Source organism: Scyliorhinus torazame, chromosome 17, assembly GCF_047496885.1.
Source record: "Scyliorhinus torazame isolate Kashiwa2021f chromosome 17, sScyTor2.1, whole genome shotgun sequence".
Lineage (NCBI taxonomy): Eukaryota > Metazoa > Chordata > Chondrichthyes > Carcharhiniformes > Scyliorhinidae > Scyliorhinus > Scyliorhinus torazame.
This window is the reverse complement of record NC_092723.1, coordinates 145,813,968-145,838,804: the sequence shown is the minus strand read 5'-3', so window position 1 is coordinate 145,838,804 and position 24,837 is coordinate 145,813,968. Positions and strand designations below refer to the sequence as shown.

Here is a 24,837-nt window from a genome sequence, read left to right as displayed (position 1 = left end):
AATTGCCCATAGTGTCCAAAATTGCCTAGTGTAGGGTGGGGTTACTGGGTTATGGGGATTAGGTGGGGTTACTGGGTTATGGGGATAGGGTGGAGGTTTGGACCTTGGGTAGGGTGCTCTTTCCAAGAACCAGTGCAGACTCGATGGGCCGAATGGCCTCCTTCTGCACTGTAAATTCTATGTCAAATGTCATGGACTACAGCCAGACCATCAATCGGTACACGCAGCTCGATGCGTACCCCCTCCCACGCATATCTGATATGGTCAATCAGATTGTGCAGTACTGGGTCTTCTCAACAACTGACCTGAAATCCGCCTACCACCAGCTCCCCATCCGGAAGTCAGACCAGCCATACACTGCCTTCGAGGCGGACGGTCGCCTCTACCACTTCCTTAGGGTCCCTTTCGGTGTCACAAATGGGGTCTCGGTCTTCCAAAGAGAGATGGACCAAATGGTCGACCAGTACGGTTTGCGGGCCACCTTTCCGTACTTAGATAATGTCACCACCTGCGGCCATGACCAGCAGGACCACGATGCCAACCTCGATAAATTCCTCCGCACTGCCACTCTTCTCAACCCGACCTACAACAAAGAGAAGTGTGTGTTCAGCACGACCTGGTTAGCCATTCTCGGCTATATAGTCCAAAACGGACTTCTCGGGCCCGACTGACCGCATGCGCCCCCTCATGGAACTTCCCCTCCCCCACTGTCCTCAAACGCTGCCTGGGGTTCTTTTCCTACTACACTCAGTGGGTCCCAAACTATGCGGACAAGGCCCACCCACTCATTCAGTCCACCCAATTCCCCCTCGCGGCCGAGGCACAACACGCTTTCGCCTGCATCAGAGCAGACATCGACAAGGCCGGGATGCGCGCAGTGGACGAGTCACTGCCTTTCCAAGTAGAAAGCGAGGCTTCAGACGTCGCCCTTGCCGCTACTCTAAACCAGGCAGGCAGACCCATGGCATTCTTTTCCCGCACCCTTCATGCCTCTGAAATTCGACACTCATCTGTCGAAAAGGAGGCCCAAACTATCGTTGAAGCTGTGCGGCATTGGAGGCATTACCTGGCCGGTAAGAGATTCACTCTCCTGACGGACCAACGGTCGGTATTCTTCATGTTCAATAAAACACAGCGGGGCAAGATCAAAAATGATAAAATCTTGCGGTGGAGAATCGAGCTCTCCACATATAATTACAAGATCTTGTATCGCCCCGGTAAACTCAACGAGCCCCCAGACGCCCTCTCACGAGGTACATGTGCCAGCATACAAGTGGACCAACTCCGGGCCCTACACAACAGCCTTTGTCACCCGGGGGTCACTCGATTGTACCATCTGGTCAAAGCTCGCAATCTGCCCTACTCCGTCGAGGAAGTAAAGACAGTCACCAGGGACTGCCAGGTCTGTGCGGAGTGCAAGCCACACTTCTACCGGCCAGACCGTGCGCGCCTGGTGAAGGCTTCCCGCCCCTTTGAACGCCACAGCGTGTAACACGTACATTCTCAGTGTGGTCGATGAGTACTCCAGATTCCCCTTCGCCATCCCATGCCCCGATATGACGTCTGCCACCGTCAAGGCCCTCAGCACCATCTTCGCTCTGTTCAGTTTCTCCGCCTACATCCACAGTGACAGGGGATCCTCATTCATGAGCGATGAGCTGCGTCAGTTTCTGCTCAGCAGGGGTGTAGCCTCCAGCAGGACGACCAGCTACAACCCCCGGGGAAACGGGCAAGTAGAACGGGAGAATGGGACGATTTGGAGGGCCGTCCAGCTGGCCCTACGGTCCAGGAACCTCCCAGCCTCTCGCTGGCAGGAGATCCTCCCTGACACTCTACACTCCATCCGGTCACTATTGTGCACCGCCACTAATAACACACCCCATTAACGTGTTTTTACCTTCCCCATGAAGTCCACATCCGGGGTGTCGCTCCCGACTTGGCTCGCTGCTCCAGGACCGGTCCTTCTCCGTAGGCACGTCCGACTCCACAAGGCGGACCCCTTGGTGGACAGGGTTCACCTGCTCCACGCCAACCCTCAACATGCCTACGTTGAGTTCCCCGACGGCCGCCAGGATACTGTCTCACTCAGGGACCTGGCACCATCAGGTTCCACCCCAACACACACCCCCACCAATGCGCCCCCCCCCTCCCCTCCCCTCCCACCGCGCCACCAATATTGACCCCACCAGAGCAACCCCCCTCCCCTTTTCCGCACAAGAGGACAAAGAGGACTTCTGCACACTCCCGGAGTTCCCCGATGACTGGCCAGCATCAGCACCACCACCACCGGTGCCACCTCCACCACCGACTTCGCCACCACCGTTACGCCGCTCCCAACGAAGCACCAAAGCACCAGACCAGCTGAACCTTTGACGGACTCCGGCCCGTCAACATGGACTTTTCTTTCCCTACCACTGTACATAATTGCACTAATTGTATATAGTTTCACGTCACCCCCGCCGGACTCATTTTTAACAGGGGGTGAATGTGGTGAACCACTGTAATAGGAGATGTAAGGTAGAGCCTGCACTACAGGTTCGCCGGTAGCTCCTGCCAGCTGGCTCCGCCCACGGAGAACTGTATAAATATGCATGACCTCCAGTGCCCTGCCATTTCGCCAGCTGCAGCAGGCCACGCATCTGACTGTAATAAAGCCACAGTTGTACCCAACTTTAGTCTTTGTGCAATTGATCGGGCATCACTATTCAAAAACTATTCTTTGTGATAAAATTCCGGTTTGCTATATTTGAATGAACAAGTTTTAGAAAGGCTAAAATGAAAAACATACACAAACATTGCTAAACAAAGACGATAACAGTCTCCAACGTTTCCACAGTCAACTGTAATGGACAACACCACACAAACGTAGACTCAAAGAAAGAGCAGATGGATTCTAAACAGGGATGCGGTTGGTAGTTAGGAAGCTGTTTGCGTCGATGACTGAAGCTGAGATTACGACAGGTAGACTTCATTACTTCGGAAGTAATGTTTATTCCTCTTACCCTCCGGAAGCGGCCGCCTGACATGATGTCCGCAATGTTTTTGGCCGCGTCATTCTTCTCGGCCACACACAAAACCTGGCGGACCTGCAGTCGCCGGGCCATCGCGCTGCTCATTGTCCGGCTGAAGACCGGTATCATACCGGGCTGGAGTCGGGCTCAGGCCTGGTTACCATGGCGCCACCCTCGGACCGCGCGCCACCCTCACCCGCCACTGAGCGCCAAGCCGAACACCAAGTGTGCGCATGCTCCGGGCGGTCGGCCAGCGACCAGAGGGACCCGCCCACCTGTCAATCATCATGATTGACAGCGGCTCGCCTACAGTGTAAATCAGGGTGCTTTTAGCGCAGATCACTTTAAATAAACCCATTCCTGTACGTTAAAGAGGGGGGAGTGGGTTGCAGCCGGCGTCATACAAAGAAAATAGAAATACAAGGTGAAATGGAAAAAAAAAGGTTCATGTGTTGCAGTCTGAGAAATCACAAGAGCCAAAAATAGAGACATAGTCAACGTTTCAGCTGACCCACGGCCCCACAGACACAAAACGTTGAAATGAAAATCGCTTATTGTCACAAGTAGGCTTCAAATGAAGTTACTGTGAAAAGCCCCTGGTCGGCGCCTGTTCGGGGAGGCTGGTACGGGAATTGAACGCACGCTGCTGGCCGGCATTGGTCTGCTTTACAAGCCAGCTATTTAGCCCTGTTGTTTCTATCACGACAGGTGCTGCCAGCTCTGCTGAACATTGCCAGAATGTTATACTTTTTATTTCCCATTTCCGCCCGTGTTCCAAAAATATAAATTTGGCGTTGTAACTGATCGCTCCCTCTTGGTTTAACCCCACCACGCAGTATTGGTATTATGCATGACGAACTGTGATAAAACGATTATTCAGTTTAAGTCACAAAATGTTTTGAGAAATGGAGATTCTGGGGATAATTATGAATCGAAATGATTGTCGTTTGGCAGCAGCCACCGTTGTTTATTGACTTGTGTTTGGGTCGCTGTTTTTCTGCCGCAGTGTCAGGCGGACCTGTTGAGGCGGCGGACCGGGTGTCGGGGGAAGCGAGCGGACAGTCGGACCGTGTTGCCGTGGGGATGCGGATGATGATTGGGGCGGCGGCCGGCGCGGGCCTTGTGCGGGCCCTCGGGATCCCTTCACCCTCAGCCTGCCACCGGCTGGGAGCAACTTTCACCGGTTTCGTGCCACGGAGGTGCGTTGATGATGGGCGAAAGCTCTCGGGGTGGTTCGACGCAATGGGGGTTATGCGCTGTTCATTTTGCCTGACTCCCATCAGTCTACAGTTGCAACCTACAATGCCCCCTAGGACCTTGAGAGTGTTCCTCATACAGTGGAAGGTCCAAGTAGGCGTGTGGGCATTAAGCACAGCAATTTAATAAGTGATTTGATATTTTTGTTTAAACCTTTGAAGGAAGATGAACGGCCACAATTGGTATGTTTTTCTGCAACCCATACCCACATCATGAAATTATCAGCGGGATTTGGGTAAAGCTCGTTCCTCTCCCCTGCTGTTACGTCACCCTTAAACCCCTCCGTTATATTTTATTTGCAAATTATTTTCATCGTGTGCTGTTTGGCGACGGACGGTTGACAATAGAACCACCTCAGGCGGTGCTGTTTTTGCAAGATTTGGGGTGCATAGGAAGATTGCATACATATACTTTGCCACATTGCAAGTCCAGTTCAGTCTTCTGCCAGCGGATGCGAACATTGCATGGATTTTAAAAGCTTTGTTTGCAAGTAGAACAGAAAGAAATTCAACGTTTCTGTTTTTAACTCCGAGGGAAAATTGAGTTAGGCGGCGAAACGAGCCTTGATCTCAGCACAGTGAAGATATGGCAGGAAGGTGATGGCTCTTGAGTATTTTCCCCCTGCACAGTGATAGAAATGTTTGATTAATTTCTGATGGCACCTAGGCAGATTTTGAATGTACAAGACATCAGGTTTTTTTTTAAACTTGGAGCTAAGAGGTTAGCACTGCAGCCTCACAGGGACCAGGGTTCAATTCCAGCCTGGATGACTATCTGTGACGTTTGTACATTTTCCCTTGTGTCTGCGTGGTTTCCTCCGGGTATTCCGGTTTCCTCCCACAGTCCAAAAATGTGCGGGTTAGGTGGATTGGTCATGTTAAATTGCCATAGTGTCCAAAGGTTAGGTGGGGTTACAAGGAGGGGGTGGGCGGCCTAGTTAGGATACTCTTTCAGAGGGATAGTGTAGACTCGATGGGTCTCCATTGTAGGGATTCTATGATCTATTTGCTTCATTGGGTTGTGCCAAAAATTTAACATTTTTTTGCCTGTGGATTATTTTGCCTGGTTGCAAAATTCCTCGCAGTTGCTCCTGCAAAATAATCAGTGATGCAGTAGCAGCTTTTGAGAACTCCAAGTTAACATTTTTTCTCACTGGTCATAATATATAGAGTTACAGTCGTAGACTCAAGCTGTCAAGAGTATTTCTTACATGACATCAGCACCATCTATGGTTCAGATCAGGAAACTAGCAAGAACTTAAAGCACTATTCGCTCTATCTGAAAGTAGACAATTTTGTAAAGTTTTTCCTCTCCTGTAGCCTATTTTTAAATGAATTGTACTTATTGATGAGAGAGCCCAATGCTGAGATTTGTCTGGATTGTTATGGGCCAGGATTTAGAGAACCCCAAAGTGTATCATGGAGTTCACATGACCCACAACATTTAATAGATTGGGGTATGGGGAGCATACGGCCCACTCTACAGGTGTGGTACAGCAGAAATGGAAAAGTATTTTTTAAAGCAAAACAATGTTTATTCTATGAACTCAAGTTAACCTTTTTGAAACATACAGTGAACATCTTAGCAACCATCAATTCAAATACAACCCCCAAAGAATACAACACTAAGTAATGCTTACGCTGTCCTTTTAACATCCATAAGACTAAAAAATAAAACCTTTAACAGAAGCACATCAGGATAAAGTCACTACTGAGAGCAGTTATTAGTTTTAAATCACCAAAGGATCGATTTACAGTTTTTAGATTCCAGAGAGAGAGAGACTCATACACTTTCTGGCTGTGACTGCAGCTATCCAGCTCTGAAAACGAAACTAAAACACACCCCACAGCCTAAAACAAAAGTAAAAAGCTGACAAGACAGCCCAGCTCCACCCACTCTCTGACATCACTGCAGTAGTAAACACCCATTTCTTAAAGGTACTCTCACTACAGATATTTATATACATATTTATAAATACCTATTTCTTAAAGGTACTCTCGCATGACAGGATGCACCAGCCACCTTTGTGTACTTTATTCAAATAACTATTATTTGTGCTTGAGCTTCAATGGTGAGTATTGACACACCAGCCAACTTTACCAGTCATTCAAGGCGGTTTGGGTATAAGAGAGAGATGGTTGATAGTTTCAAATTCCTACATCTGTCCTGGTCCACCCATGGCGACGCTACGACCAAGAAAGCAAAACATCACCTATACTTCCTCATAAAACTAAGGAAATTCGGCATGTCCACATCCATTCTTACCAATTATTACAGATGCACCATAGAAAGCATCCTATCTAGCCAAGGAATTACAAGGGCAGCACGGTAGCATTGTGGATAGCACAATTGCTTCACAGCTCCAGAGTCCCAGGTTCGATTCCGGCTTGGGTCACTGTCTGTGCGGAGTCTGCACATCCTCCCCGTGTGCGCGTGGGTTTCCTCCGGGTGCTCCGGTTTCCTCCCACAGTCCAAAGATGTGCAGGTTAGGTGGATTGGCCATGATAAATTGCCCTTCGTGTCCAAAATTGCCCTTAGTGTTGGGTGGGGTTACTGGGTTATGCTGATGGTATGGAGGTGTTGACCTTGGGTAGGGTGCTCTTTCCGGGAGCCGGTGCAAACTCGATGGGTCGAATGGCCTCCTTCTGCACTGTAAATTCTATGACCATCTATCTGGCTGCATTGCAGCCTAGTATGGCAACTGCTCAGCCCACGGCTGTAACAATCTACAGAAAGTCGTGAACACAGCCCAGTCCATCACGTGAACCCTCCTCCCATCAATTGATTCTGTCTACACCTCTCGCTGCCTTGGGAAAGCAGGCAGCATAATCAAAGACCCCTTCTACCCGGGTTATTCTCTCTTCCAACTTCTCCCTCCATCGGGCAGGAGATACAAAAGTCTGAGAACACACACAAACGGGTTCAAAAACACCTTCTGCCTCGCTGTTACCAGACTCCTGAATGACCCTCTTATGGACTGAACTGATCTCTTCACACAACTTCTCTACTGTTTAGCACTACACTCCACATGCTTCATGCAATGTCTATGTATTTACATTGTGTATTTATCATATGTCCTATATTTTTCATGTATAAAGCGATCTGTTTGGACCGTACGCAGAACAATACTTTTCACTGTACCTCGATACAAGTGACAATTCAAATTCAAGAGTAAGGAAATCTTTCCACAATTTGACAGGCCTTTGGTGAGACTAGACCTGGAGGGCTGTGTACAGTTTTGGTCCACTCACCTAAGAAAGGATGTAATTGCCTTAGAAGAAATACTTGCTGTGATGAGAGGGTTGCCATATCAGGCGAGATTGAATATAATAAGATATATGAGCAAAAGTCGGACATTTGGCCCATTGAGTCTGCTCCACCATTCAGTGGGATCATGACCGACCTGATAAGATAATCCTCAACTCCACTTTCCCCACAACTCAGACAGAGGGACTGAGGATCTTGAGCAGTTTGACAAAGGGAGTGAGGATGGACTGGACATTTTGGCAGGCTTAAAAGTGGACAAATCCTCAGGTTCAGATGAGTTGTATCCCGAGCTGCTGTGGGAGTCAAAGGAGGTAATTATAAGGGCTCTGACCCAAATTTTTAATTCCTCTCTGGTTTAGAGGAGGTACCAGAGGACTGCTAATGTGGTTCCACTATTCAAGAAGGGTGGTAGAGATGAGCCAAGGAATTACAGACCTGTTTGGCGTCTCTCTCCCTATTGAGTAAGGGTGTTGGCAGTTTTCCAATCCTTGGGACTTTTCCAAAATTTAAGGATTGTTACCAGTGCATCCATTATCTCTGCAGCTACTTTCTTTAATCTCCTAGGATGCAACCCATCAGGTCCAGGGGACCTATTAGCCTTTAACCCCATTCGTTTCCCTAGTACTTTTTCTCTAGTGATAGTTATTCTATTTATTTCCTCCCTGCTTTTGCCCCTTAATTATTTAGTATTTTTGGAATGAAGCAAAGTCTTTGTTTAACTCCTCTGCCATTTCCTGCTTCCCCATTATTATTTCTGCAATCTCATTCTCTAAGGGGCTCTTCCTTTTTATACATTTAAAGAAGCTCTTACTGTCTGTTTTTGTATTGCTTGCTAGTTTACCCTCATAGTTTATCTTCTCCCCTCTATTATATTTTTGTTAATTTTTGTTGGCTTTTAAAACTTTCCAAATTCTCTGGCTCACCACTTATCTTTGCCACATTGTATGTTTTTTCTTTCAATTTAACCTTAACTTCCTTGGTTAACCATGGTTGATTTAGCCCCATCCTAGAATGCTTCTTACACACTGGGATGTATCTTTGTTGTGAGTCATGAGCTATTTCCACAAACATCTGCCATTTCTGATCAACCGTCTTTCCTACCAAACTGCTTTCCCAGTCCACTCCAACCAACTCTGCCCTTATTCCTTTATAATTACCCTTATTACCCGGCAGCATGGTGGGGCAGTGGGTTAGCCCTGCTGCCTCATGGCACCGAGGTCCCAGGTTCGATCCCGGCTCTGGGTCACTGTTCCTGTGGAGTTTGCACATTCTCCTCGTGCTTGCGTGGGTTTCGCCCCCACGACCCAAAGATGTGCAGACTAGGTGGATTAGCCACACTAAATTGCCCCTTAATTGGAAAAATGAATTGGGTACTCTAAATTTATAAATTAAAAAAATAATAATTATGTTTCTGACCCAAGTTTCTCACTCTCAAACTGAATGCTAAATTCTACCATGTTATAAGAACAAAGAACAGTACAGCGCAGGAACAGGACCTTCAAGCCTTTATCAGTCATGATACCACCCTTTGCCAAAACCCTCAGCACTTTCTAGTGCCGTATCCCTCTATTCTCATCCTATCCATGTATTTGTCAAAATACCTTTTGAACGCTGTTAATGTATCTGCTTCCACAACCTCCCCTGGCAACACGTTCCAGGCACTCGGCACCCTCTGTGAAAAAAAAAGGGAAAAAAACCTGCCTCCCACATCTCTAAACTTTGCCCCACGGACCTTAAACCTATGCCCCTTAAGTGGCTGACCCCTCCACCCTGGGAAAGAGTGCCTGCCAATCCACTCTATCCATACCTCTCATAATCTTGTAGACCTCTATCAGGTCACCCCTCAACCTCCGTTGTTCCAATAAAAACAGTCCAAATCTATTCAGCCTCTCTGCATAGCTAACACCCTCCAGACTAGGCAACATCCTGGTAAACCTCCTCTGCACCCTCTCCAAAACCTCCACATCCTTCTGGTAGTGTGGCGACAGGAATTCCAAGTGTGCGCAATATTCCAAGTGTGGCCTTACCAAGATTCTATACAACGTGACTATGCATGACTTGCCAGTTTTTATACTCAATGCCCCGTTCAATGAAGGAAAGCATTCCATATGCTTTCATGACTACCTTGTCAACTTGTGTTGCCACTTTCAAAAGGTCGAGAAGCGATCTCCAAATTGTTTATGTATACTATAAACAACAGAGGCCCAGCACCGATCCGTGTAACACCACAAGTCACAACCTTCCATTCAGAAAAACACCCTTCTACTGCTACCCTCTGCTTTTTGTGACCGAGCCAGTTCTGTATCCATCTTGCCACCTCGCGTCTGATCCCGTGTGACTTCACCTTTTGTACCAGTCTGACGTAAGGCAGAGGCTTTGTCAAAGGCTTTACTGAAGTCCATGTAAACAACATCCTACGCCCACCCCTCATCAATCATCTTTGTCGCCTCCTCAGAAAACATGATCAAGTTAGTGAGGCACCACCTCCCCTTCACAAACCATGCTGTCTATCGCTAATGAGTCCATTTGTTTCTAAATGGTATAAATCCTGTCCTTGAGAATTCTCTCCAATAATCTACCTACTACCGACGTGAGGCTCACCAGCCTATAGTTTCCTGTATTATCCCTGCTACCTTTCTTAAACAGCGGTACTACATTAGCTATTCTCCAGTCCTCTGGGACCTCGACTGTAGCCAGTGAGGATACAAAGATGTCAGTCAAGACCCCAGCAATTCCCTCTCTTGTTTTCCTCCGTATTCTGGGGTAAATCCCATCAGGCTTAGGCGACTTATCTACCTTAATATCTTTTAAAACACCCAATACCACCACCTTTTTGATGTCACCATGACCCAGACTATCCACACACCCTACCCAAGAATCATCTTCCACAAAGTCCTTTTCTTTGGTGAACACTGATGCAAAGTACTCATTTAGTACCTTGTCCATTTCCTCTGGCTCAATACATAAATTTCCCCCACTATCCTTAAGTGGTCCAATCCTTTCCCTGGCCACCCTCTTGCTTTTTACAAATGAAAAAAAGCTTTGGGATTCACCGTAATCCTACTTGCCAAGGATTTTTCATGACCCCCTAATTTCCTGCTTAAGTACCTTCGTACTTTATATTCCTCAAGGGTTTTGACTGTCCCCACCGTTCTAAACCATACACAAGCCTCCTTTTTCTTTTTGACAAGTTTCACAATATCCCTCGTTATCCAAGGCCCCCTAAACTTCCCATACTTATCCTTCGTTCCTTCTGGAACGTGACTTTCCAAAATCCTAATCAACTGTCACTTCAAAGACTCGCACATGTCCAATGTTGATTTACCCTCCAACAGCCGCACCCAATCTTCAATTCCTGTCTAATGGTATCGTAATTTGCCTTTCCCCAGATTAGCACCTTAACCTGAGGGTTACCCTCATCCCTATCCAAAAGTACCCTAAAACCTAAAGAATTGTGGTCACTACTCCCAAAAGGTTTTGCTACTGAAACCTCAACCACCTGTCCAGGCTCATTCACCAATACCAGGTCCAGTACTGCCCCTTCCCTAGTTGGACTATCTACGTATTGCATCAAAAAACCTTACAAACTCTGCCCCATCCAAGCCCCTAGCATTAAGTGAGTCCCAGTCAATATCGGGGGAGTTAAAATCCCTTACCACAACAACCCTGTTACTTTTGCATCTATCCAAAATCTCTCTACCTAATTGCTCCTCTAGCTCTCGCTGGCAGTTGGGAAGCCTGTAATAAACCCCCAACATTGTGATTGCTCCCTTCCTGTTCCTGAGCTCTACCCAGATTGCCTCATTATATGAGCTTTTGAGGTGTCCTCCCACAGTATATCTATAATATTTTCCTTAACCAGTAATGCTACTAGTTTACATACCCCTCCATCTCTCCTGAAGCATCTATATCCTCCAATGTTCAGCTGACAATCCTGCCCTTCCTTTAACCACGTTTCTGTGATGGCCACAACATCATAGTTCCAAGTACTAATCAGTGCTCTTGGGTTCATCTACCTTACCTGCTATACTTCTGGCGATGAAACAAATACACTTCAGACCACTGCATTTGAGCAGACCGGGTGATGTTGTTTTCTTATTTTTGTTCTCTATTTCCCCTTCAGTTATTACACCTTCTAAGCTAACACCCTGGTTCCCACCCCCCTGCCGTACTTGTTTAAATTCTTGTGAGTGACTCTAGAAAACGTCCCAGCCATGATATTGGTGCCCCTCCAGTTTAGATGCAACCCGTCCTTCTTGTACAGGTCCCACCTGCCCCAGAAGAGAAGAGATCCCAATGGTCCAGAAATCTGAAACCCACCCTCCTACACCACCAGTTTATCCACGTATTTAGCTGCACTATCCTCCTATTTCTAGCCTTACTGACACGTGGCACAGGGAGTAATCTGGAGATTAGAACCCCAGAGGTCCTGCTTTTTAGCTTACTGCCTAACTCCTTGAACTCCTTCTGCAGGACCTCATCGCTTTTATTGCCTATATTGTTTGTACCTATCTGTACTACGACCTCTGGTTGTTCACCCTCTCCCTTCAGAATGCTTTCTGCCCATTCAAAGACACCCTGGCTCATCCTGCTTAATAACAGAGCCAACCGTGGTGCCACTGCTCTGGCTGCTGCTGCTGTTATCTCCTGATAGGCCATACCCCCCCCAACAGTATCCTTCTTCAAGAGGGGGACAACCACAGGAGATTCCTGACTGACAGCCAGCCCCTCCTAGCAGTCACCCATCTATCTGCCTGCACTTTGGATGTCACCACACCACTAAAACTCCTGTCTATGATGCTTTCCACCACCACCTTGCTCCTACGTGCAACCACTATGGGTAGCATAGTGGTTAGCACTGTTGCTTCACAGTTCCAGGGTCCCTGTCTGTGTGGACAGCACATTCTCCCCGTGTCTGCGTGTGTTTCCTCCGGGTGCTCCGGTTTCCTCCTAAACGTCCCGACAGACTTGCTGTTAGGTGAATTGGATATTCTGAATTCTCCCTCAGTGTACCCGTACAAGTGCCGGAATGTTGCGACTAGCGGCTTTTCACAGTAACTTCATTGCAGTGTTAATGTAAGCCTACTTGTGACAATAAAGATTATTTTTAAAACTGCTGCTCTAACCTATCCATGTGGTCTGTGAGGTGCTGCAATTGGGTGCACTTCCTGTAGATGTAGTCAGCCGAGACGCTGGAAGCGTCACGGATCTCCCACATCTCATAAGTGCAGCACTTAACCCCACTGACCAACATTTCTATCACCAATTAAATTTTTAAAGAACGTGGATTAAACTCTTACCTTCACTTATCGCTGCAGATACCTGAGGTAGGTCTTTATATCACTTACCTTCCCAGGATGCTCTCTGGGTCTCTCCCTGCAGATTAACAGTTACAAAGCAAGAAGAAACAAAACAAAACAAAAAGGGAAAAAGCACCTCCTCCCACTCTGTACCGAATTACCACACTGCTCCAAATTACCAACCTTCAATCCCCACTCTGGCTGCCTCATTCAAACTGTCTCCAACTTCACATGCGCAAAGCTTATGGTCACTGTTTCCCAGACGATCTTGTACTCTGAGATTGTTCATTAAACCTGTGTCATTACATATTACCAAGTCCAAATAGCCTGATCTCTGGTTGGATCCACAACATATTGTTCGAGGAAACTGTCCCGAACACACTATGGATTGTTCCCCATGCTACCTCTGTGGATTGATTTTTCCCAAGCCACATGGAGATTAAAGTCACCCATGATTAATGTACTGCCTTTGTTACATGCTCTCATTATCTCCTGATGTATTCACCATCCTACAGTATAGCTACAGTTAAAGGACCTAGACACGAGTTCCACTAGTGTCTTCTTCCCCCTATTTCTTACCCCCATCCATATGGATTCTACATCATCCTATCCAGGGTCATCTTTTGCTACCTTACTTATTTCATCCCGTACTAACAAAGCTACCCCACCACCCATTCCTTCCTGTACTTACAAAAAGTCACATAACCCTGAATATTTAGCCCCCAGCTTTCATAGAATAGAATTTACAGTGCAGAAGGAGGCCATTTGGCCCATCGAATCTGCATCGGCCCTTAGAATTAGCACCCCACTTAAGCCCACACCCATAACCCAACCCAACCTTTTTTTTTTGGACACTAAGGGCAATTTATCATGGCCAATCCACCTAACCTGCACATCTTTGGACTGTGGGAGGAAACCAGAGCACCCGGAGGAAAGCCACGCAGACACGGAGAGAATGTGCAGACTCCGCACAGACAGAGACCCAAGCTGGGAATTCAACCTGGGACCCTGGAGCTGTGAAGCAACTATGCTAACCACTGTGCTATCGCACTGCCCTACTTGATCTCCTTGTAACCACATCTCTGTAATGGCTATAAGATCATACCCATTAACCTCAATCTATGACTTTACTTAATTCATTTTTCGAATACCACATGTATTTAAATAAAGAGCTATTATTTTTTCTTAAATTTAGAGTACCCATTTTTATTTTCCAATTAAGGGGCAAATCTACCCTGCACAAATTTTCGGGTTGTTGAGGTGAGACCCACGCAGACACTGGGAGAATGTACAAACTCAACACAGACAGTGATTCGGGGTTGGGTTCGAACCTGGGTCCTAGGCATCGTGAGGCAGCAGTGCTAACCACTGTGCCATCCCAAGAGCTATTAATTTTGCCTGATTACCATTTATTCCTTACTTGCTGCTGTTTTTTAATGTTTGTACTCTCTATCCCTTCCTCTCATACTCTGGATATTATCTAAATAGCTGCCTTGTAATGCTGCAATATCCTTTTGCTTTGTAAGCCTACATATCCCTCTCCAAAAGCATCTCTCCACTCCCCATACACACACAATTTAGTTTAAAGCCCTCTTTACTTCCCCAGTTACGCAATTTGCAAGAATACTTGCAAATACGCAGTTCAGAGGTAGGCCATCCCAACTGTACAGCCCGCACTTTCCCCACTAGATGCCAGTGCCCCATGAACCAAAACCCACTTCTCCCTTACCAGTCTTTGAGCCAAATAGTCATCTCTAATTTTATGTACCCTATGCCAATTTGGACTTGCATTCTCTGCATTTAGAAGAATGAAAGATGATCTCATTATATATAACATAGAAAATCCGTAAGAGGCTTGAAAGCGTAGACATGGAGAGACTGCCCTCCCTGTTTGGGAAGTCCAGAGCTCAGGGGTCATAATCTCAAGATAAAGGGTTGGCCATTTAAGATTGAGGAGACAAGATATTTCTACTGTCAGTGGCTATGAATCTTTGGAGTTCCCTACCCCAGAGAACTGTGAATGCTCAGTTGATGCATATATTCAAGATTGATAGATTTTTGGCACTGAGGGAATCAAGTGTTATTGGGATTGGGTGAGAAAATGGAGTTGAACTGGAAGTTCACCCATGATCTTATTGAATAGTGGATCAGGCTTGAGGGATCATATGGCCAACTTCTGACCCTATTACTCAAGTTTTTATTTGAATCTCAGAGCCATTGATGGGAGAAGGGGAGAAAATGACTGTGATTTGTGTTTGAGTAATCTAACCTACAGCTTCTGGTCTGCCTCTGACTAACTGTTCGAACTTTTCTCAGGAACAACAATGCAGCAAAAGCTTTCTTCTCTACAACTCCAGGTGATGACAAGTCTTCACCAAAAAGCAATGATAATGATGGAGCCATAAAATTCAGCACCAGTAAGGCAAGCTACCGTGTTTGGACAGTGGACAAATCCCTGGGCAGTAATTACCAGAAACCTTGGTGGAAGGTTCTCCCTCTGAGCCTTGCTGGAATTGCATTTTTAATCTGGTGTTTCCTACGCAAAGAAACTGAAATTGATAGCACACTGGACCAGACATTGCTTGACCATTTGCCTGATTTCAAGAAGCCTGCTATTGAACCAGAGGAGCACGGCAATCAAAGAAACATAAAACAAATGCAAAATGCTGCTGCTACTGGAAATCGGAGATGAAAACCAAAAAATACTGGAATTATTGAGCAGGTCTGACAGCATCTGCAAAGAGAGAAACAGAGTCAACTGTTCAGATTGATAGTCTTTTGTCAGTTTGGATTAAGGAACATAACGAATGAACAATAACAAATGAATAGCCTCCCACGAACAGGCAGCAATACTTTACTGCACATTCAAAATATTTTATACAAGAGTAAAAGAACAGGTGGTGTAACTGCAGACTGTTTTAAAACTTGTGTAAATTTTGGAGAATTTGGAATTTGATTGAGACATTGCAGGTGGGTTTTAGAGATGAGCCACTCTTCTCTGCCTTCTCCCTATTTAGATATATTGGCGAAAGATTGTGTTTGATCCTTATTCTCTGTTCAGTTAACTGATTGCGGCTTTTGTAGCTGCAATTTGTCTCTGTGTCCCTGTGTTGTGCTTTAGTACAGCTGCCTCATGGCGCTGAGAACCCGGATTCGATACCGGCCCCGGATCACACTGTGTGGAGTTTGCACACATTCTCCCCGTGTTTGCGTGGGTTTCGCCCCTACAACCCAAAAAGATGTGCAGGGTAGGTGAATTGGCCATGCTAAATTGTCCCTTAATTGGAAAGAAAGGAATTGGGTACTCTAAATTTATTTTAAAAACAAATCTTCTACTTATTTGATTATGTTAATGTTGGGAGTGGAGATTTTGGCCGCTTGAAGGTTGCCCATTGCCTGCGGAACTGTCCACTAACAAGTCCCATCTTCAGTGGAGTGGGTGTAACCATTGGGAGTGGTGGGGGGGGGGGGGGGGGGAGGAGAAGAGTAACAGATAAACTAAACCTCACGTTTACTCCTTGACAACTCGAGTGGTCGGATAATGAGTGATGAGAAATGGAGATTTATAGCCCAACAGAGATTGGCATTGCCACATGGCTACCAGACTGCCATTGCCGTTGAGCTAAAACACCAGTACTGCATCTGCCATGTTCTTGATTCATAAGTAAGAGATCCATTACTGTAAATACTACAGCCGCAAAGACAGTGTAGCAATAGCCATAATGATCCCAAAATACAAAATTCAATTCTTGATCTGTGCCCAGTCAGGGCAAGTGTGCCCCCCAATGTTCTCCAAAGGGAGAGCAAACGGGTGGGAATTTGCTTGGGGGAGGCGGGGGTAGAATTATACAACAGGGAGGGGCTTCTGAATATTACCACAGTTAACCAGAGAATAGAAACAAAAGATCTTTCATACAGATATGTATTTTTTTATGAATCAGTTCAATTGTCAAATCTCTAATAAATGTCTGATGCTCACTTCCACCTGCTAGACTTACCCTTGGCTTCGCATAGGATCTCCGTCCAGTCCAACAATCAAAATGGCCTTGTTTCAAGTTTAAACAGTCGAACAGTGAATTTAGTCTGTTTTTGATAACTCCGATTGTTATTGCCTCAAAAGCAGGAGCTCTCTTTTCTGGATCCATGCTGACTGCTGGTTATATATTGTGTGGATAATCCTGACAATTGATCAATTATAATGTCATTGCCTGTGGTTTTTTTGTTGCCGTTTGTGAACATGGGACACTACGTTGACCTACACTTCCTTCATGGACCAGTAACACTCTTGCTCGTAATGGTTGCTTCAGTCATCTCCCCTTCTTGCAGTATTATGGGGTGAATGCAATCCATCTCTGAGGCATCATGGGTTTTCAGCCCATTTTGCTGGCCTAAATCTTCTCGCTTCTTTTTACATTAATTTTACCTCCGTTATCTCTGCATAAAACAGTCTTACATTCAGTGCTGGGTGAGAAGAAATTTCTTCCAACTAAATACTAGGAAAATCCAAGTCTCTGTCTTCAGTCATGGTATCACAGAGTAGAAGAGGCCCTTTGGCCAATCGATTACACCAACACATGAAAAACACATAACCTACCTACCTAATCCCATTTGCCAGCACTTGGCCCATAGCCTTGAATGCTATGATGTGCCAAGTGCTCATCCATGTACTTTTTATTTATTTATTTTTTAAATATAAATTTAGAGTACCCAATTATTATTTTTCCAATTAAGGGGCAATTTAGCCTTTCCAATCCACCTAACCTGCACATCTTTGGGTTGTGGGGGTGAGACCCATGCAGACACTGGGAGAATGTGCAAACTCCACACAGTGCCCGGGGCCGCAGCGCTAACCACTGTGCCACCATGCCGACCCTATCAAGGTACTTTTTAAAGGGTGAGGCAACCCTCCTCTACCTCCCTCCCAGGCAGTGCATTCCCTCTGAGTGAAAATGTTTTTCCTCACAGCACAGTGGTTAGCACTGCTGTCTCACGGCGGGTCACTGTCCGTGTGGAGTTTGCATATTCTCCCCGAGGTTGTGTGAATTTCGCCCCCACAACCCAAAGATGTGCAGGGTAGGTGGATTGGCCACGTTAAATTGCCCCTTAATTGGAAATTGGGTACTCTAAATTTATTTTTTAAAGTTTCAATCAAATTGTTAGGCAGGACCTCTCGTACCCTGCCAGAAATTCCATTCCATAGATTACATCCCTCTGAACTGTTGCTCTTTTTAGCCTTAGTCTATTGGCTCTGATTACGTCACCTTTGCTCACGAGTCGCCAGGTATCTTTATGATACCGCCACGTGGTTCAAGTTCAGGTTATGATTAATAATACAGCACACCGCTTAGTAAGGATTAAAACAACGGTAATTTATTATATACAAAGAGCAATATTAATACCCTAATACTACTTTCTATATAATAAACCTATCACTACTGGCCAATACTTAACTTAGGAAGAGCCCACCAGGTCAGGGAAACGAATGGCTTGTCCAATCAGATCTGGCCCGCGGGGTTCAAAAGGCTGCTACAGGTCGGTGGCTAGGTGTCTCTACCGGATAGCGATCGCTGGATTCAAACTTACAGTTGCCGGTTGCTGGTCTTGTAAAGGTCTCGAGCAGGCGAAGAGGAGAGAGAGATAGATCTGAACTTGGCCCCTCACTTTTATAGGGCCCAGGGGCTTCCCGCCTCCCGGGGCGGCCCTTGACCCTGAGTCCCAAGTGATTGGATTTGTTCCCAATCCCTGGGGTCGATGTGTCCAATGGTGAGGCGATTCCTCGATTGGGGGGTGGTCATTCACCTGTCTTTGTTTCGGCCACGCCGACAGGTCTGGCCCGGTATTCAATTGCTAATATGTTACAATTGTTCCCGGGGATAGCCGATTTAACTGCAGATGTCTGGACAGATGGGCTGCAAACAGTCCTGAATGTAACTGCAAATACCTGGGTTGATGGGCTGTTGATAGCCCTGAGTATCGATCTGGGCTAACTTCCCCAGAGCCGAATATGCAATACTGTCTGCAGCTGCCTGCTTGTGTCTTGTTAGCTGCTTTTCCCAGCAGTCTTTCGGGTTAGCCATTTCAAACTGGGTTTTGGCCAGATTAATCGGAATGCAGCCATTTTACGTGGCTACACACCCGCCTTGTGATCCTAACGCGAAGCGTGAAGGATCACATAAATTTTGTCCTCTTCGATCCCTGACCTGCGGGGGGGGGGGGCACCTCCTACATGGCCACTACTCTGGCCCTAGCTATGCACAAAAATTTACCTAAACAATTCTTGAGGGCGCTATGTCAGGCAGGGGCATGTATCTATAAGAAAAATAAACTGGGAACCTCTAATTTTACCTAAACAATTCTTCAAGCATTATACAATCTTATCTCTCTAAACATACAATAACAGTCACAACCTTTAATATATTCTTTCCTGGCTTGGCAGTCAAGCTCAGGATCATACATTTCCATACATTTTCTTTTTATTTGCAGGAAAAACCGCCAGGGCATGTTTTATTATTCATATGACGTGGGGTTCTGGGGTCTGGTCATAGCCGAATATCGGGGATCGGATCCGATAGACCGGGGTTCGAGCGCGGTACACTCTCCTTTTCCACTTGCGGAGGCGCATGGTCTGTACTGCACAACCGAGTATAGCCAATGCCAATAGTGCCTCAATGATGTACGATAAGGAGTACCAAGTTATGAACTTGGCACACCAGGATAATGCAGCGTGGTTGGTGACTGGGCCCTCGGTACTACTGGGCCGTGAAGTGTTAACAGTAAAGGGGTTTGGAGTGATGGGGTCCGCGTTCCCGCGCAACCAAAAGTCCAGCACAAACATGTTGAGCACGGAGAAAGGAGTCCTCATGGCTGTCTTCTTTCTTTCCTTTTCCTGTGTTCGCTGGTTTTCTCCGGACTTGGAGCTTCTGGAGTTCTGTAAGACATGCATAGTGTGTGTAAATACTTCGGTTTAATATCTGGTGTGTTAGTGTGTCTGTCCTTCTTGGGGCCAATTAAACCCTTATAATTGGTCACAGTATGTGACTCTCCCACCATTTTTTTTTTTTTTCAAAACAAATGTTTGGACACAGCACACTTCCCAATGGTGGACCAGTGCTAGATTTATCATCCAAATGTTCCAGGATGTAAATAGCATGTGGCAGCAACCCAAAGGTTGCCTAAATAAAATAAACTGTTTTTGAAAGAAAAGTTCGAATGAGGTGCGTGTGGGCCGCGACGGGTATGATTTGGGTGGAGTCCCCGGGTAGGACGGCTACCAATACCGTATCTTCCCTACTTGAGTGTTTTTGACCAACGGGGGGGGGTCCCCAGGAAGGGCGGGTCTCACGCCGTTTCTCCACTGCCTGAGCGACCAAAGAACGGACAAAAATGTAGTCATCATGGTGGGGTTACTGTTCTGATTCTACCATCAAATCGGAAGAGTAGCTACGATCGGGTGTCTGAGGCAAGTCCTCAGAGGTATCAGCCGAATGGGCGTGTGGCGGTGGTGGGTGTCTGAGGCAAGTCCTCAGAGGTATCGGCAGAATGGGCGTGTGGCCGCGGTGGGTGTCAGTGGGAAAAGTTAAAAAGTTCAGGTGAATGGGTGTGGGGCGGTGAGAAAATTCTCCTGTAGGACAAACAACATTTAACAAACAGACAGACAACATAAAACATTCTGCAGGTTCCATCAGGAAGGACAACACTTTTCACCAAGTGTCTCCTTTAAATCATCATGTGGACACCTCAGTTCTCGGTTGCGAACAGGGTCGCAAAAGGGTTGGGGGTTGGCGGAGTCAGGCCCGAGGTCGTCACCTTCTCCCGGGTGCCAAACTCTGGAGTGGATCAGGGTGGAAAGGGCTGCATGGTGTGAGTTGGGATCGTCCTCGTCGTTGCGGACGAGTCTGCAGGAGTTGTCGCGGTGCCAATGAGTGGTGTCGAGTTGGGTGGGGACAAAGTCGGGGTCGTCCATGTAGTTCGGTGATCGGTGGTGGGGTTTATTTAAGTAGGTGATGAGGAAGGGGTCACTGGAGTCGAGGTCGGAGTTGCTGGGTGTGGGACCAGGATGGTAGGGAGGCGTGCTGTGGCTGTCATCAGAGTCACAATCGCTGTCTGTGCTGCTGCAGTCTGTGGGCGTTCCGGGGCGGAGAGTAAAGTTCGTCGGTGGAGAGTCCGTGTCTGGGCTGGACGTGGAAGGGGTGGGAGTGGTCACGTTGGATGTGGGCGGGGTTTGGTCGGCTGCGTCAAGCATGACGTGGTGGGAGTGGTTTGACTGTGCTCCATAAACCTTGAGCTGGTTTATGTGAAACCATGCAGTCTTACCATTTTGGTATTTAATTTTATATACCGACGGGCTTATTTTGTCCGTAATTGAATAGGGACCCGAGTATTTTGGAGACAGAAACGTGCTGGGGTTGTACACGGACAACATTACTTGCTGTCCTATGTTGTACTCCGTGGCATGTACTGCCTTAGCAAAACAGGCCTTGCTCTGTTTTCTTTTAGTGCCCAGTTTAACAGCGGCTGCTAGCTGAGCCGTTTTTATATTTGCAAGTAGTTGTTCCACGGCCTTCTCATGGGTGAGGGCCATGACTTCGGGGCTGGTTAGGTCGAAACCTAGCAAGTAGTCTGTCCCTTTCATGGGGCGTCCGGTCATGAGCGTGTGCGGGGTGAAACCTGTGGAGGTGGAAACAGTGTTACGCAAAAACATCAGCGCAAAGGGGAGGACCGAATCCCAAGTGGTGTTGTTTTGCTGGACCATTTTTCTAAGGGTGGTTTTTAGGGTCCGATTCATGCGCTCCACTATACCACTCGACTGAGGGTGGTACGCAATGTGAAATTTTTGGGTTATGCCAAATATCGTGAGGTTGTTCTGCATGACCCGTCCCGTAAAGTGAGAACCTTGGTCCGATTCAATACTGTGGGGGAGTCCCCATCTTGTGAAGATGTGGTGGGTTATTGTTTTCGCGGTGTTGGTGCGGGCTGGAAATGCTTCCACCCACTTTGTAAAAGTGTCAATGACCACCAGAACATATTTATAGCCATTCCTGCAAGGGGGCAATGGATCTATAAAATCGATCTGGAGGTTAGTCCAGGGGCCGTTAACGGGTCGGGTGTGGCTGAGATGTGCCTTTTTGGCATACCTATCTGGGTTGTTTTGCGCGCATATGAGGCAATTTTCGATGTAATGGGATACATCCTCTTTAAGATTTGGCCACCAACAAAGCTGCTTGAGGTGGGCTGCGGTGGGTTCTATTCCCTGGTGTCCATGGCCGTCATGGAATAGACATATCATCTGATCCCTATCTTGTACAGGAATCACGTAAAGGCTGCCTTTTAGCACCACACCAACATGTGTGGTTATGGTATTCCGGAACCTCTCGTATGAGGCTGGAAACTTCCCTTTCACGATCTCAGTGAGAGCACTATCCTGCTTCTGGGCCGCTACTAAATCCTCGATCCTAGTCTGCGCGACCTGAACTGCACTCACTGGCGCACTCACTGGGGCGCTCCCGGGGGGCTTCCAAAAGTACCCATGCCTGGATCCTGCCTTAGCCAGCGCGTCGGCTTTTACATTTCCAGGGGGGGGAAGAACGATGGTGGCTGCGGACTTTTATATAATGCCAAAAGTCCTGTTCTTGGCCTTTTCCAGAATATGGCGGAGTAATGGGGCTGAGGGGAGGGGTTTTCCATCCGCGGAAACAAATCCTCTTGTTTCCCAGAGGGGCAGAAATTCGGTGAGGCTGTTGCAGACGTACAGACTGTCTGAATATATGTCTGCTGGGCTGGGGAAGGAATCTGGGTGGTCTACAATGTAGGCGATGGCCGCAAGCTCTGCAGCCTGCGCGCCTAAGTGCCCGGGCAATTTTAATGCGATTTCTTCGAGGGCGCGTCCCTGCGCGTCCTCCACATAAATCCCACAACCTGTTATGCGTTGCCCATCCAGGATTGTGGAAGATCCATCCACATAAATCCTGATGGGGTCACACCTGTCCGGGTGAGGGGGCTTCTGAGATGGAGTGGCTAGTTTTCTGGGGGGTGTTCTGGCTATAAAGGGGCCTGTATTATGGTGGGGCGAGATGATTTCACACTCATGGGGGGTTCCGGGGTATTGTAGATTGTCCGCTAAGTATGTGTGAGTCTTTGTCCGTTTTACTGTGATGTCCCGTCCTTGTAAGAGAAGGGTCACCTAGCAGCACGGATTTGGCTGACGGTACCGTCTTTAAGTCGTCCGTCCAGTAAAAGTTGTGTGGGGGTGTGTTCGGTCAAGATGGTGATGGGGTTCAATCCGGTAATGTAGGAAAAGTACTGGACTGCCCAGAAAACTGCGAGCAGGTGCCTCTCATAGGCTGAAAATCCCTGCTCCACAGCATCTAAAATTCGGGAGACATAAGATACGGGTCTTAGCTGGTCGTGCCGTTCCTGCAGGAGCACGGCTGAAAGGGTGCGGTCTGTGGTCGCTACCTCTATGGCGAAAGGGGAAAGCGGGTCGGGAACTTGTAGTGCGGGGGCGGCTATGAGTGCCTGTTTTAGTGATTCCACAGCCTCCGTATGCTGCGGAAGCCATTCCCAGGGGATTCCTTTCTTGAGGAGGTCTGAGAGGGGCGCTGCCTTGCTGGCGAAACCGTCAATGTGGTTTCAGCAGTAGCCAACCAGTCCTAAAAACGACCGGAGGGCTGACACATGTTGGGGAAGGGGCAATTTAGCGATCGAGTCAATTCTTTTGTGCTCGATCTCGCGTTTGCCGTGTGTGATGATAGTACCCAAATATATCACCTTTTCTTCCAATATTTGGGCCTTCTTGGGGTTTACTTTACAGCCATTGGAGTGTAGTAACTCCAGGAGTTCGGACAGAAGCTGAATGTGCTCTGCCTTTGTGTCTGTCTGCAGTAGTAGGTCGTCTACATACTGTACCAGACATTCGGGGCTAGAAAATTTTGCTAGTCCATTTGCCAGCTGTCGATGGAAAATGGAGGGGGAGTTGTGGAAGCCTTGTGGCAGACATGTCCACGTGTACTGCTGAGCTCGGAAAGTGAAGGCAAATTTGTACTGGCACGCCTTTGCCAATGGAATGGACCAGAACCCATTACTGACGTCCAAAACCGTGAAATATCGGGCATGGAGTCCCTGTTTGAGCATGGTCTCGGGACTTGTTGCAACGGTGGGGGCTGCTGCGGGGGTGACTTTATTGAGTTCCCGATAATCAATGGTTAAACGCCATGATCCGTCGGGTTTCCTTACTGGCCAAATCGGGGCATTGTTAGTCGAGGCTACCGGTCTTAGGACGCCCTGTTCTAACAAGCTTTCTATGACCTTTAGGATTTCTCCCTCTGCTTCTAGGGGAAATCCGTACTGTTTCTGGGGTCTTGAGTCCGGTCCGGTTATCTGTACGGAGCCGGTCATCCGTCCACAGTCGTGTTTATGGGTTGCAAATGCTGCCCTGTTTTTCTGCAGGACTTCCCTAACCTGTCTGTCCGTGCTGAGTGTGCTGGGGTTAAACCAAAACTCGCCTACGGCGCTGATTTTGTTCATGTAGTCCCCTATATTGAGTGTTGCGGGGGCTCTAGCGGATTTCGCCATCTTCCAGACACACTGGTTGACTGGATCGAAGGAGAGGTGGTGTGAGTTCATAAAATCGATCCCTAAAATGTGCTCTGCTGTTGGGGGCAGGTCGACTAACACTACGGGGTGCTTTGTATTAATATTTCCGATCTGGATGGGTACAGGGGTCGTGATATGCCCCTGTTGTGAGTGGCCTGTGAAGCCGCTGAGGGTGATAGTGGATGTGGTGGGCCACGTGTCCTTACCAAGGGTGGAGGAATTTAAGGTTGTGCGGGACCCTCCTGTGTCCCAGAGAGGCTCGATCGGCTGTCCCATAACCTTTGCTGCGACTACGGGTCGTCCTGACCTATCCCAAAGGGTATCGCAGACCCAGCTGGGGGAGCCTATACACCGTCAGTCCGTTCCGGTCACGTCTGTCTGATCGGATTGGGCGCTAACGCTATGTATGG

The 24,837-nt window shown here is 47.4% G+C and overlaps 2 protein-coding genes across 6 annotated transcripts in view; one reads left to right on the top strand and one right to left on the bottom strand.

The window, feature by feature from the left end:
• Window positions 1–3,221, bottom strand: part of top3a (DNA topoisomerase III alpha) — a 52,145-nt gene extending 48,924 nt beyond the window's left edge. For 3 of the 4 annotated variants that reach the window (XM_072481222.1, XM_072481225.1, XM_072481224.1), the window contains exon 1: window positions 3,003–3,221. In XM_072481222.1, the coding sequence (XP_072337323.1) occupies window positions 3,003–3,140 (138 nt within the window). In that variant the 5' untranslated portion in view covers window positions 3,141–3,221. Of the gene's footprint in view, window positions 1–305; window positions 584–3,002 lie in introns of all 4 variants that reach the window. The other variant, XM_072481226.1, reaches the window with a different exon arrangement.
• On the top strand, window positions 2,767–17,048 carry uqcc4 (ubiquinol-cytochrome c reductase complex assembly factor 4). 2 transcript variants are annotated; one of them, XM_072481229.1, is made up of 3 exons: window positions 2,767–2,961; window positions 4,018–4,210; window positions 15,152–17,048. In XM_072481229.1, exons 1-3 carry the CDS (start codon window positions 2,904–2,906, stop codon window positions 15,525–15,527), a joined length of 627 nt encoding a protein of 208 aa, XP_072337330.1. In that variant the 5' UTR covers window positions 2,767–2,903; the 3' UTR covers window positions 15,528–17,048. The 2 variants fall into 2 exon arrangements, with proteins under 2 accessions (XP_072337330.1, XP_072337331.1); XM_072481230.1 differs by lacking the exon at window positions 2,767–2,961 and adding an exon at window positions 3,700–3,719.
• Window positions 17,049–24,837: the final 7,789 nt, after the last annotated feature.

What these genes read in the sequence shown, in the direction of transcription:
- uqcc4 (XM_072481229.1), top strand. Translation starts at nt 2,904, where the DNA reads ATGCGGTTGGTAGTTAGGAAGCTGTTTGCGTCGATGACTGAAGCTGAG. An exon ending in TGAAGCTGAGATTACGACAG is followed by an intron (nt 2,962 to 4,017) that starts GTAGACTTCATT and finishes TTTCTGCCGCAG; the next exon opens with TGTCAGGCGGACCTGTTGAG. An exon ending in ACCGGTTTCGTGCCACGGAG is followed by an intron (nt 4,211 to 15,151) that starts GTGCGTTGATGA and finishes AACTTTTCTCAG; the next exon opens with GAACAACAATGCAGCAAAAG.